This window comes from Colossoma macropomum, unplaced genomic scaffold, assembly GCF_904425465.1.
Source record: "Colossoma macropomum unplaced genomic scaffold, Colossoma_macropomum, whole genome shotgun sequence".
In the NCBI taxonomy this organism is placed as follows: Eukaryota; Metazoa; Chordata; class Actinopteri; order Characiformes; family Serrasalmidae; genus Colossoma; species Colossoma macropomum.
Window position 1 is genome coordinate 40168710 of NW_023494788.1, and position 13033 is coordinate 40181742.

Genomic DNA, 13033 nt, shown 5'->3' on the forward strand with positions numbered 1-13033 from the left:
CTTACAGAAGAAGTCAGTGATAACAGCTTATGTGTTTCCTATTTTGCAGACTGCAAATGGAGCAGAGCCCCCAAAAGCTGTTTCAGAGAGTCGCAGGAAAATTCAGCTGGGACACACCTGGTGTTCTTTGGTGAAATTGTACTGTATTCTGTCTGCTGTGCTTGGAGAGGCCAAAGACAAGTTTCCTGCTTTGGCTGTGCAATAATGTTGTCTTCTACTGGTGGTTTTGAATAGTAAATAAAATGGCTATATTTGCATTAGACATTGCAGCCCCTGGTTACATTCACCACCAGTCAGAGTCTCAGTTTCTCTACACTGAACCATTTCACACCAAACCACTCTGAATGGCTTTGTTTGCTTCTTAACTAATCTTAACCCTCTACTGCATGCATTATGAAGTCAAAAATTATACATATGTATATGTATATGTATATGTATATATTCAGTTCACTTTTCTTGCATAAAATGATCTTTGATTATTAAATTCAGAAACATTTAACAACAAATAAATAAACAATGTGTACAGAGGTCCTTTTGTAAAATGTTGCCTTGAGACAACATTGTGCAACAATGAGGTGGAACAATAGAGCTGTGTTCCCTCAAGTGGTGAGACCTGGCTTGTAACTGGCTAAATCCATTCCAGTGTCATGCAATGTTGCTCGTAGGAAACAAACATATTTATTCAAATTCTCATAAAAAAGAAAATTGATACTGAATGTAAAAACAGGGGTTTAATGTTCCCACTGAGAGACATTATGACGACCAAGCACATGCTTTTTATTGACTTACTCAAACTCTTCCCTTTATTGTTAACCCTTTCGTTGCCTTTGAATATGTATGACATTACTGTAAAGTGAGGAAAATGAGTTTGTTGCCCTGATGCAACATCAGTACGGAGCCCCGGAGGGGGCGGAGGTAAAAAATAATAATTCGAGCGAACGTTTTGCAGTTCGTACACACGTTTTCTTTTATTCATGATCAAGATTTCTTAAATGCACTCCCACGTTTTCTTTACTTCGTGGGTACGTTTTTTTAAATTCGTGATCACGATTTTCGAATTCGTTTTCTCAAATGAAATGAACAGCGTTAGAGACCATCACACAATTACAGGAAGAAATGAACAGCGTTAGAGATCATCACACAATTACAGGAAGAAATGAGCAGCGTTAGAGACCATCACACAATTACAGGAAGAAATGATCAGCGTTAGAGACCATCACACAATTACAGGAAGAAATGAGCAGCGTTAGAGACCATCACACAATTACAGGAAGAAATGATCAGCGTTAGAGACCATCACACAATTACAGGTAGAAATGAACAGCGTTAAAGACCATCACACAATTACAAGAAGAAATGAGCAGCGTTAGAGACCATCACAAGCATTAAAGACCATCACACAATTACAGGAAGAAATGATCAGCATTAGAGACCATCACAAGCATTAGAGACCATCACACAATTACAGAAAGAAATGATCAGCGTTAGAGACCATCACACAATTACAGGAAGAAATGAACAGCGTCAACGTTTCAACAAACTCAAATTAAACACACACAGAAACATTAATGTGGGATGAGGTCAAATGCCGAGAGAGTTTAATAGATCTATGGATTAGATATAGATATATTAATGTGAGGATGTTGAAACGCTGATCATTTCGTCCTGTAATTGTGCGATGGTCTCTAACACCGCAGCTTGGCCGGGAGCAGAAACACCGTGGGCCCTTCGCTGTGAAGAGGAGCTGCAGTTTCCTCATAACCCCCCAAATCAGAATCAGACCTGATGAGCATCTCTGTCCATCATCTCATCAATCTAACTCGTCAAAACCCGTCAGACAGTCTCAGGGAGCTGTTATCAAAACACAAACAACGAGCGTTCAGTTAAAAATAAAACATGGCCACGGTAAAAAGAAAACGAGAGAACGATTTAAGAAATCGTGATCACGAATAAAAGAAAACGTTCGTTCGAATTATTTTTTTTACCTCCGTTCCCTCCGGGGCTCCGTAAACATCGTGCAATAGAGGCTTAAACAAAATTTTGAAAATCGGCGGAGTTCCCCTTTAAGCACGGCGAGGCGGGCTGATCTACAGGAAGGACGTTGTTCAGGAGTCGTGACCGTTTCCGAGGAGGTAAATTTAAACCTGCGCGTCGCTCCCAGGTTTGACATCAGATTAACTCACTTAATCACACAAAACTGTCCTGTTTCAAAGCGAAGTGTAGTTCTGAGGAGTGGTCACCTGTCCTGGTGTTCTGACCGCTGGTTGGGTTGTTTATTGTTGATACAAAATGCTTTTCACTGAGTTCAGCTAACTTGGCTAGCCTAGCTATGTAGCATATAGCGAACATATACCATTGTTTCTATTCACGGATTCGATTATATAACGTTAGATTGAGTTAGTTTAGTTTGGCTGAAGTTGGCTTCTAGTTTGAATGTTGCTACCTGCTGCACCATTTAAGGTGGAACGGGAAAATTCGAACAAGATCCTGTCGAATAAGAGGCTTGTTGCCTTTTCAAACATGTTAATTTAGACGATAAACGGTCAGATATCCACGCGTGAACGTCTGTATACAAATGTTAATGTAAAATACACTTAACGTTTTAAACTTTAAAAGCCAGATTTCCTATAAACCCGCTTTCCTCCTGAGTTCTACAGGAGAACAAGGTTGTTTACATTTAGAAACGTGTCTGCTCTGCACTTTTGGACCGAGAGAGACTGAAAATTATAGCATACCGAAGCCTAAAAATACGAAGGGAAATCTCTTAAATGGGAATGTAGGCAAAGTCATTAGGAGCTGTTTGATAGGAAGTAGAGCTGCAATAGTTAATCGATTAATTGATTAGTTGTTGACTATTCATTTAAGTGCCAACTATTTTGGTGACCGATTAATCGGTTTGAGTGAAAATTTAACATTTATCTGATTCCTGTTTCCTAAATTTGAATATTTTCTGGTTTCTTTACTCCTCTGTGACACCAAACTGAATATCTTTAGGTTGGGGACAAAAAAAGGGCTTTTGAAAACACTGATCAACATTTTTCACCATTTTCTGACATTTTATAGACCAAACAACTAATCAGTTACTCAAGAAAGTAATCAACTGATTAATCGACAATGAAAATAATCGTCAGTTGCAGCCCTAATGGGAAGTGGTGTTGTAGGTTAACGTGCCAACTTGGATTTCGTCTTTGTGGTGGCAATAGGAACCAGGAGTCTCATATCTACAATGCAAATATGGCCATTTTCCTAAGGTCTCCAACCAGTGAACTTCCTGTGCATTTATATATATTACATACTGTTATAAGTTGTGTTGATAATGGTAGAATAGTGGTAAATAAAAGAAAAAAAGTTTTCTTTGGGGTTCATTTTGCCTTACAACGCTCTGCTTGTTTCAGGTCAGAAACTTACCTCAAAACCATCGAAACACAGTGTTTCAGGCATCATGAAGCATCAGAAAGTATCTGTAGCCATTTCTTCTGATATCTTTCTGTGAGGGAGCTTTTAGAGGCTGTCTGGTTCCTCTGACCACCACTGTAAACAATTCTGACTCTGCAAGTTTCTCTAGAACAGCCCATTTCACATCAAACCCCTCTGAATCAGTAACCACTTAGTTATGCAATTTGACAAATCGGTATAATTTGCCATTTAGTAAATCTTCTCTTATTCACCAGGGTATATTTTGTTTTTTCCATCTTGATCTACATGACCAAATCGTAAGGCAAATTATTCAGTAACTGCATGAAATAAATGTAAAAAGTTTATTTATTTTTTTTGTAAAAGTTCCCCTCAAATTAACAGAACATGTGTTTTATGATACACATATTGCTATATGCTTACAATTTACTGCTGAAAGCCAAAAATCTTAGACGCTCTTTGTATTATTTTATAAAAATAATTTTTACAGAGCAGATCACTGAAGAGACGCCATCTGTTTATAGTTTATAGCCCAGATTTGTGGAAAAATGGGTCGACTTTCAGTAGAAAATAAATTGTGAGTTCAGCTTCTTTTATTATAAGGGTTTAAAATTACATCACCCATCTATTTGACTGGAAAGAAGACAGTTACAGCTCTCATACGACCCCCACCTTTAGAATGTAGCTTATGAAATATGAAAGTTATGAAGAATATGACGAAGGAGTTGAAAAGGAGTTGAAAAGGTTAAAGGAATGATAATATATCTATGGATAGCTTGGACAATTAAGTAGCTAACCGAACTCACAGCTTACAGAAGAAGTCAGTGATAACAGCTTATGTGTTTCCTATTTTGCAGACTGCAAATGGAGCTGAGCCCCCAAAAGCTGTTTCAGAGAGTTGCAGGAAAATTCAGCTGGGACAAACCTGGTGTTCTGGACCGAGCTGGAGAAGAGGTAAATATGATTAAGTCAGTTATATAGACGTGATTGTGTTGTAGCCAGGACTACTTTTTCTCTTTTTTCTTTTTTTATGTAGTAAATTTGATAATGTAAATATTATTTTATTCATTACTCTTTCATGACTGGCGTACATTAATGTGTATATTGAATATTGTGTTTTGTTGTCAGCCTAGAATTTGTACTGCATTATGTCTGCTGTGCTTGGAGAGGCCAAAGACAAGTTTCCTGCTTTGGCTGTGCAATAATGTTGTCTTCTATTCTATATCTGCTCTTTTCTTCTTTGCTCAGTTGAGAAAGAGCTTGAAAAGCAGGCGTCCCGCTGTGGCTACTCCCTCTGCTCTCGGGGGAGACCCTCTGCGCAAGCCGCTCCTCTCTGACAGCAACAGCGAAAGCTCTGACAAGGAGAATCAGCATGGAAAGGGAAATACACATTTAAATCTGGACTCCAGTGATGATGAGTTTGATCAAAGTAAGTTAGGAAGTCTGATGCGACAGCAGGGAAGGAATAGTGGGTGTTAGGAATAATGTCCTGTCATGTCTGTTTTTCTTCTCTGTTCAGTTCTGGCACGGAAGGCTACACCCAGACCTGCTTGCAAATCAGTCTCATCTGCTAGGGAAGCAAAGTGAGTGGGCTTTTTTATCAGTATAAAGCAGTAATGCAGTTCAGTTGAATTTAACTCACTTTCAATTGTGTAGCACTATTTATAATAGGTAATATCACAAAGAGCAAGTTGAGGACAGCAGTGGCAGGAAAAACTCCATAAGAGTGTAAAACCATCAGTCATTTATTTTTTATTTTCTACTTGTCCAAGCTGATGGCACCTTTCTGAAGTTGTACGCACATCTCATTCCTGAGGCTTACCTCTCCTGTGGTACCTGTCTGAGGCCCCAGAGAGGAGGTGGCGCTGTTGCCATTATTGACGTCTAGTGTCGTGGGGTAGTATTGCGAATAGAGCCTGAGAGTTTTCTTTCTGCAGTTTTTTGAATAAAAAAACTAAACGCTTGCTTTAATTATATTTTTCCCTGTTCTTTATTGTGTAGTTAAGTAGTTAATTTGAGCGATTTTATAGTGTTGTTATTAAAACACTTAAGCCAGCATATTATTAGTAAATACAATAAGAAAACAAACACGTGATTTTGTTGACGAAAGAGATGCCTTAAAAGTAAACGACGGAGAAAATTTAACACAAATTTGCTAGCAATCAAAACAGCCAGCTGATTTTCTTTTTTAAAATAACCATAAACATTGCCTCCACCCCAGTCAAGCTTGATGGAGGTTCTGAGAACGGCCTCGGTAATATTAGCTGGGCAACTAATCAACCGTATTGATATTAAAGTTCCACGAATATGTATTTGTGAATCAGGTTTGGTGTACGTCTAAATATACTACAGAATCGTATCAAAAATACGAAAAAGAAAGTTGTTGGTATTTCATTTTTAATCATGTGACTTTCAAAAACAATGTGACAACATTTCCCGGACTCGGGGATGACAAAGGAGGAGAGGGTGGACTGACAAGTGAGATTTACGGCCTAACGCTGTTGAAGCAGCCTTTGCTTTGGTCTGTGATTAGAGTTAAAAGTGGAGTAGCACGATTAAAAACCGTGCCACGAGAGCCTTGATGTAATGTATCATCGCTGTCCAAAGAATCTCCAAAAAAGTAACTTTACAGGAGAGGGCAAAAACGTTCTTTATTTCAGTGTAAGTTAATGGAAAGAAGTTTTATTCTAAGCAGTTTTGGAGCATTTCTATTGGTCCAATCGTCATGAAGTTTTCAGACAATGTAAAGGACATCTGCTGAGCTCAAACGATGCAGAAAAGTAAAAAATCACAAAAAATGGAGATACATGTTTTTCACTGGACAGCAACGATATGCAGAAATAGCAGAGAACTGCATCTGACTTGACTGATTTTGTGATGATATTGATGCAGTTTGGTCCATACTAACTCAGTTCATCTCTCTCTAGAGAGCCTATTCTTGTTTCCTCTTCAGACAATGACGATACTTTTGAAAACTGTAAGTTATTTCTTCTCTGTTTGTTTCTAGACCTGTTTTGGTTGTTATTCATGTTGATGGCTGCAGCTGGGAGATATTTAAACCTGTTTATTTTCTTTTGTAGTTCTGAGTCGTGTAAAAACACCCAAGGCTAAGCTCAGCCTGCAGTCTGGGAGTGGAAGTGATGACGGGTCAGTGACAGCTTTGCTGGTGTTTTAGTTTTTTTTATATTTATTGATATAAAGTGATGATTCACATCAATATTTCATTCTACAGCCTTAAACATTTCATAGTGGATGACTCGTCCGATGATGACTTTGTTGTGGAGAAGAAGAAGCCGTCCATTTCTAAAGGTAACCTTTAGAAAATCTCTTGCTATGATTTGCATCCTGCTTTGTGTAATATAAAAGACTAGAGCTGTTATTTGTATCTGTGTGCACTGACCTTTTTAAAAACACCTTCATTTCTCAGCAACAGAGCTACCACTGTAAGACTTACAGCCCATGTGTCAAACACAAGGCTGATCAGGCCCGCCACACAATCCTATCTGGCCCACAAAAGTATATTAATTTTCTATTAATATTAGCCCGTTTCACAACATGCTGCACTACAGTCCCCAGCATGCACTGCAACGTAATGTACTCAGACTTTCGTACCCCAGCAACAGTCAAAGCAACAGCGGTTATACGTCAATTCTACACAAATCCACACGAGTCATATCACCAAAATGCATTTCAGCTGCAGTTCAACCACTATAAACACTTAACATCAGCTCAGCAGCTCAGAAACTGAGCCCAAGTCTGAATGAACTTGCAGCTAAGAAAGGATGCCAGGTGTCTAGTTCGAGCAGATAGGTAGGTTTAAAAGACCGAACACCTGGGGACATTTAAATTTTGAATATTTCAAGTGTCTCTTTAATATGACAAGGTCTGCTGCACATTTTGAACAAACAGTGGCCAGTTCGGGTTATAGCACAACAATAAAAATGAAATAAAACATTTTTTTCTCTGGCCCACAAATTTAATGAGATTTTTAATATGGCCCTTTTACTGGTTGAGTTTGACACCCCTGACTTACATTAAAGGGCCTTATACATTAATGCTGGCATCCTGATGTACTTTTGACTGAAATGTGGTGTTTACACAGGAAAACTGAAGACGCCCAAAACCCCTAAGTCTCTGCAAAGGCTGGAGAAGCAGCCTGTTTCTCAGTACAACTCCCCAGTCTTTCTCAGCGAGAGTGATGACGACAGTGACATAGTAATCAAAAGCACCTGGAAGACGCGGCACAGCCGGCCTGCAAGCCAGTCCACAAGCAGACCGTCTTCTGAGGAGAGAGACATTTCACATAAAGAACCCAGGAGCACCTCGTACGTTCCTTCTCCTCTTGCTTCTGTCCCCACACCCGTGCCTTCCTCAGCCCCGCCCATGCACACTGGGTGGCGGGACAACTCGGCCAGCTCTGAGGATGAGTTTCAATCCTTACTGGACCGCATCAGGAAGACCCAGAAGTTAGGAAGCAGTAGCACTCATGCTTCTCCTAAGCCTCCAACAGGTGAAGTCACTGCATCTTTCTGGAGCTTAATGGAAATTCTCATAGCATCCATGTCAAAGCTAGGTTAAGTTGGAAAGTGGGATACAGTCAACTATCAAGGATTTTGGGGTGGAATTCATACGTTTGCTTTACGCAGCTTATTTCCTGTGTTTCTCTGTCTATGCTTTGCTGTTTAGAGCCTAAAGCCGCAACAGCCTGTGTGACCCCATCTGTGAGAGGTCCAAAAGAGAGTGATCGGGCACCAGTGAAAGGATCCCAGGTGGACAGGACTCCAGCACAGCTCCCTGTTAGCAGACCTGTGAGCCAGACTGAGGCCAGGGCAGGCCTCAGCAGCAGGTAGAGGGAGTGTTCATATCTGCTTCAGCTGTTTTCTTTTAAAATTGATTTTAATTTTCTTTTGCTGCTCTTCAGAGTTCTTAAAGTCCTAAAGAACAAAGTGTAAAACAACAAAATCTATATATGATATTAAAATTGTTGTATTAAGCATGCAGTAAGTTTTGAATGGGGGAAAAGAGAGGTGGAAATAAAACAGCTGATCAGGCCTGTCTGAGAACTGTGTGGGTATGGTTGTAATATTTTTATGAGCACCCTACTCAGTCCAAGGCCCAGTCCCATTTCACCCCTCCTCGGCCCTACCACTTAGCCCTTAGCCCTCCGTTTTGCACATTCACGTCTAGGGTTAGGGTGTCCTGATTTTTGTTAAGATAGAGGGGTAGAGTGAAGTGTTAGGGCTACATGGCCCCCCAAACGGAGGTTTTTTCAGAGACACAGTCTAAATAGTGTTACAAGAAAAAAAGAAAAACCAGCAAGATGGCTGAGCAAGCAACCAAAGAAACCCACAAATGTGTGAATTTTCTCTGTTAAAAAAGTTACGATAACCAGTGTATTATCTTAGTTTAATGTCGTTTCAGTCTATTATGGTCCTTTTCTTCATAACAAGCATATAAAGTCACTAGTAGTCTCGGTAGCTATCTAGCTAAATTTCCAACCAGGCAACCAGAATGTAATTGCTGCACCATTTAAGGTGGAACAGGAAAATTTGAACAAGAAGCTGGTGAATTGCTGACTTCAGCTTCATACCACCAACGAATTAGGGGTGGGCGATAATAAATAATAGTTGCGTATGATTCCCTAAATGTAACTAAAGCCCAGCAGTGAGGTTGCTGAACTTTACCCTCCTTTTTATTTGAGGGTCCCATTTCATAGGGAAGATTTCAACCACTACCCCTTGTAACTCAGTTCCAAGGAGCAAGGTGACACTCGAAAACAAGGGGTAGGGGTGAAACTAAGAAATAGGATTGGGCCCAAGTCTCCCTGCCTGCTGTGGGAGACTTGGACAGAGTTAAATACAACAGCACAAGCGGAGGGAAATGAATTAAAAAGGCTCTGCAAGTTGAGTTGTAGAACCACACTTAAATTAGTTTAAGTTCTTAATCACTTTACTGCTGCATGTGCATCCAGGGCTGTGCTGACATGGCTGGATAAAATCAATGAATGGGCAGATGAATAAGCAAACAAACACACAGCTGACAGGCAGACAGATGAGCTAGCTTGATAACACAGTTATGTCTGTTAGGTTAGCTTGCTTAACTCATCCAGAGACCAGACCATAAGGGAACAGTTAATCAGTACGGGTCCTAAAAGCCACATCAGCTTTGTGATTGGTGAGTAGAGCTTTACACAAGACTAGAATTGCCAAGTTTGCATCGGAAGTGGAGAATTTTGGAAAAATACATAGCCCATAGTTGCACGTGTATATTGTATGCCCACAAGAACAATCTACTTAGAAAGAAAACATGGAATTCATTAATGTCACTAGTGCTTTAATATATCTGTAATATATGACTGGTTAGGTTTTGAGATCATAATGTGTTGGTTTATTGAACTTTATTCTTAAGTTGCATTAGTTCTGTAAACATAACTAAACTTGTGTTGGTAGTAGTTGTTACAGATGTTCCAATTTTTGGTGCTGTATTTAAACTTATATCATGTGATTGTGATGCTGAACTGATTTTCTATCTTACAGAGTGGCTGTGTGTAAAACTCCAGGCTGTTTCCTGCAGTCTCTGTCCGTCCCCGACTCAGCGTACTGCCGCAGCTTCAAGCAGAACAAAGAGGAGCTCACCAAGAAGCTCTACCAACTGTATAACACCAGTGTGTTTGAGAGCAAGGTCAGTATGTCTGATCTGAAGTACACACTTGATAATGGTTACCATGCACTTAAAGAATTGGTTCTAATTTAAAACATCGATTTCTTTAGCTGCCCACTGACATGTCAGTCACCTGGAATACTAAAATGAGGAAGACTGCAGGATATTGTGTCACAGGGCAGGAGCGCGTCACAGGCAAACGATACGCCCGCATTGAACTGTCAGTTAAAGTCTGCGACTCTGCAGGTAATATTTCCGCTGAAGAATTCTTATTGTTGAACCAGAACTGTGTTACATACACCGATCAGGCATAACATTATGACATATATTTGTCCATTTTATCAGCTCCACTTACTATATAGGTGCACTTTGTAGTTCTACAGTTACAGACTGTAGTCCATCTGTTTCTCTGCATACTTTGTTAGCCCCCTTTTACCCTGTTCTTCAGTGGTCAGGACCCCATGGACTCAGCAGTGCAGTGACAATAACGTGGTGGTGGTGTGTTGGTGTGTGTTGTGCTGGTCTGAGTGGATCAGACACAGCAGTGCTGCTGGAGTTTTTAAACACCTCAGTGTCACTGCTGGACTGAGAATAGTCCACCAGCCAACAGCGTCCTGTGGGCAGCGTCCTGTGACCACTGATGAAGGACTAGAGGATGACCAACACAAAATGTGCAGCAGCAGATGAGCTATTGTCTCTGACTTTACATCTACAAGGTGGACTGACAAAGTAGAGTGTCTAATAGAGTGGACAGTGAGTGGACACAGTGTTTAAAAACTCCAGCAGCACTGCTGTCTGATCCACTCGTACCAGCACAACACACACTAACACACCACCACCACGTTATTGTCACTGCAGTGCTGAGAATGACCCACCACCCAAATAGTACCTGCTCTGTGAGGGTCCATGGGGGTCCTGACCACTGAAGAACAGGGTAAAAGGGGGCTAACAAAGTATGCAGAGAAACAGATGGACTACAGTCTGTAACTGTAGAACTACAAAGTGCACCTATATAGTAAGTGGAGCTGATAAAATGGACAATGAGCGTAGAAACAAGGAGGTGGTCATAATGTTATGCCCTATCTGTGTATTTCTCCCGATGTGTTGCTGATATCCTACTGAACCCTTGCAGATCGGTTAAGGGATACGCTCGTTCATGAAATGTGCCACGCGGCCACGTGGCTGATAAACAACGTGCGGGATGGCCACGGACCCTTCTGGAAGATCTATGCCCGTAAAGCCACACTGGCTCACCCTGAGCTGCCCATGGTCACCCGCTGCCACAGCTATGACATCAACTACAAGTACCAGTATCAGTGTAACCGCTGCAAGAACACGTAAGTGTGACTTTTCACAGCTTCGCAAGAATTTCTTTTGAAGTTAATGTTAATTATTCACTTTATACCTGAATTGAATAGCATGGTTTAAACTAACTACAGACTTTATTCACAAGAATGCACACGATTAAGTTACCTCTTACATGTTAAACTGAAAGAATCGATTAAATAGGAAAATATTAAAATATTTCTGCCTAGTTAACTCATTAACATGTAAACAGTCATTCAAGAAGATTTGATATAAAATGTGCCTTTCTACAGAAACTCACCAAGTCAGAACTGCTCACAGTGGTGGTGATGGGAACCAGACTAATGTTGAATGACTGTAAAAGCTACCTTAGAGAAAGCTATAAAACAAAATGTTTATTAATACACACAGACATTGTTTATGACGGGGCAAAAAATAAAAAAAAATTTTTAGATTTACCACTGTTTTACCAATATTAACCTACAAGTACATATCTGCCCCTGCCAATACATAAACGTTTATAAAGTGTAGAAATTGGAAGTAGATCCACCTGGATTAGCATTACAGAGAAACAGACGTTTTAGCATAGTAACCCAGCTTCATTCTGCTCTTCAGGAGAGCAGTAAATACTTCCTGAAATGTCTGATGCCAAAATGAGTCCTCATTGTGCCTCCCTAATCAATAAATGGTAGACCGAGTAACACTTTAAGCATTCCACCTTGAATGCTTACCCCTAAATATTAAAATACAGGGTGATTCAAAAAGATTCAGCCGATTTCAAAGCGCTGTATTTTTACAACCGTGAGGCGTCTAGGAACCAATCACAATCCAATTGAAAGAGGGGGTCATAGAGTTTCTGACTGTCAGTATGGCAGTGAACCTCCAACAGCTCAGAGCGTTCATTGTTGGTACCAACAGTTCCAAGAAAAAGGTCACCAGCATCACCAGATCTCACACCGTGTGACTTTTTTGTGGGGGTACGTTAAGGATTCTGTTTATGTGCCACTCCCAACAACACTGGATGATCTCTGAAATCGCACTGAAAGAGCCGTGAGTGCAGCGACACCCGACATGCTCAATCCAGTATGGATGAGTTTGACTATGGTGTTGATGTTGTCTGTACAGCTGGAGGAGGTTCATACTGAGACCTTCTACAATTACATCATAAACTTTATGCTCATTTAAACCATTTACAGTTTACTGCACTGATCTGTAATGATTTACAAGTGAAATAAATCATTTTGAAATCAGATGAATCTTTTTGAAACTCCCTGTACATCTCTTCCTGTGACCATCTCCAGGATTGGCCGTCACTCTAAATCACTGGACACCCAGAAGTATGTGTGCGCCCTGTGCACTGGGCAGCTGGTTCTGCTCACTCCTTCTAAGTCACGGGGCCCCACGCCCTTCGCCACCTACGTGAAGGAGAACTACGGGACAGTTCGGCAGGAGTTGACCGGCCAGAGTCACGCCGAGGTGATGCGCAAGCTCAGCGCCGACTTTGCTAGCAAGACACGCCTCAGCCAGAGCTGATCTTGGATCAACCTCACGTATCTCCAGCTGTCCTACGAGTGAAATCTATCAAATTTATAAGCAAGAGTGCTGCTGTACAGTGTGATTTTTGCTTCTCCTATTCTGAATGCAACTGCGCTAA

General features: G+C 40.7%; 1 protein-coding gene across 1 annotated transcript; it reads left to right on the forward strand.

The window, feature by feature from the left end:
- The first annotated feature begins 2126 nt into the window (after positions 1 to 2126).
- On the forward strand, positions 2127 to 13033 carry gcna (germ cell nuclear acidic peptidase). The gene is made up of 13 exons (XM_036567918.1): positions 2127 to 2161; positions 4272 to 4368; positions 4663 to 4843; positions 4934 to 4997; positions 6342 to 6391; positions 6495 to 6561; positions 6647 to 6723; positions 7517 to 7924; positions 8101 to 8260; positions 9951 to 10095; positions 10185 to 10320; positions 11207 to 11411; positions 12681 to 13033. The coding sequence occupies exons 2-13, from the start codon at positions 4279 to 4281 to the stop codon at positions 12910 to 12912; spliced, it is 1815 nt and encodes a 604-aa protein (XP_036423811.1). The 5' UTR covers positions 2127 to 2161; positions 4272 to 4278; the 3' UTR covers positions 12913 to 13033.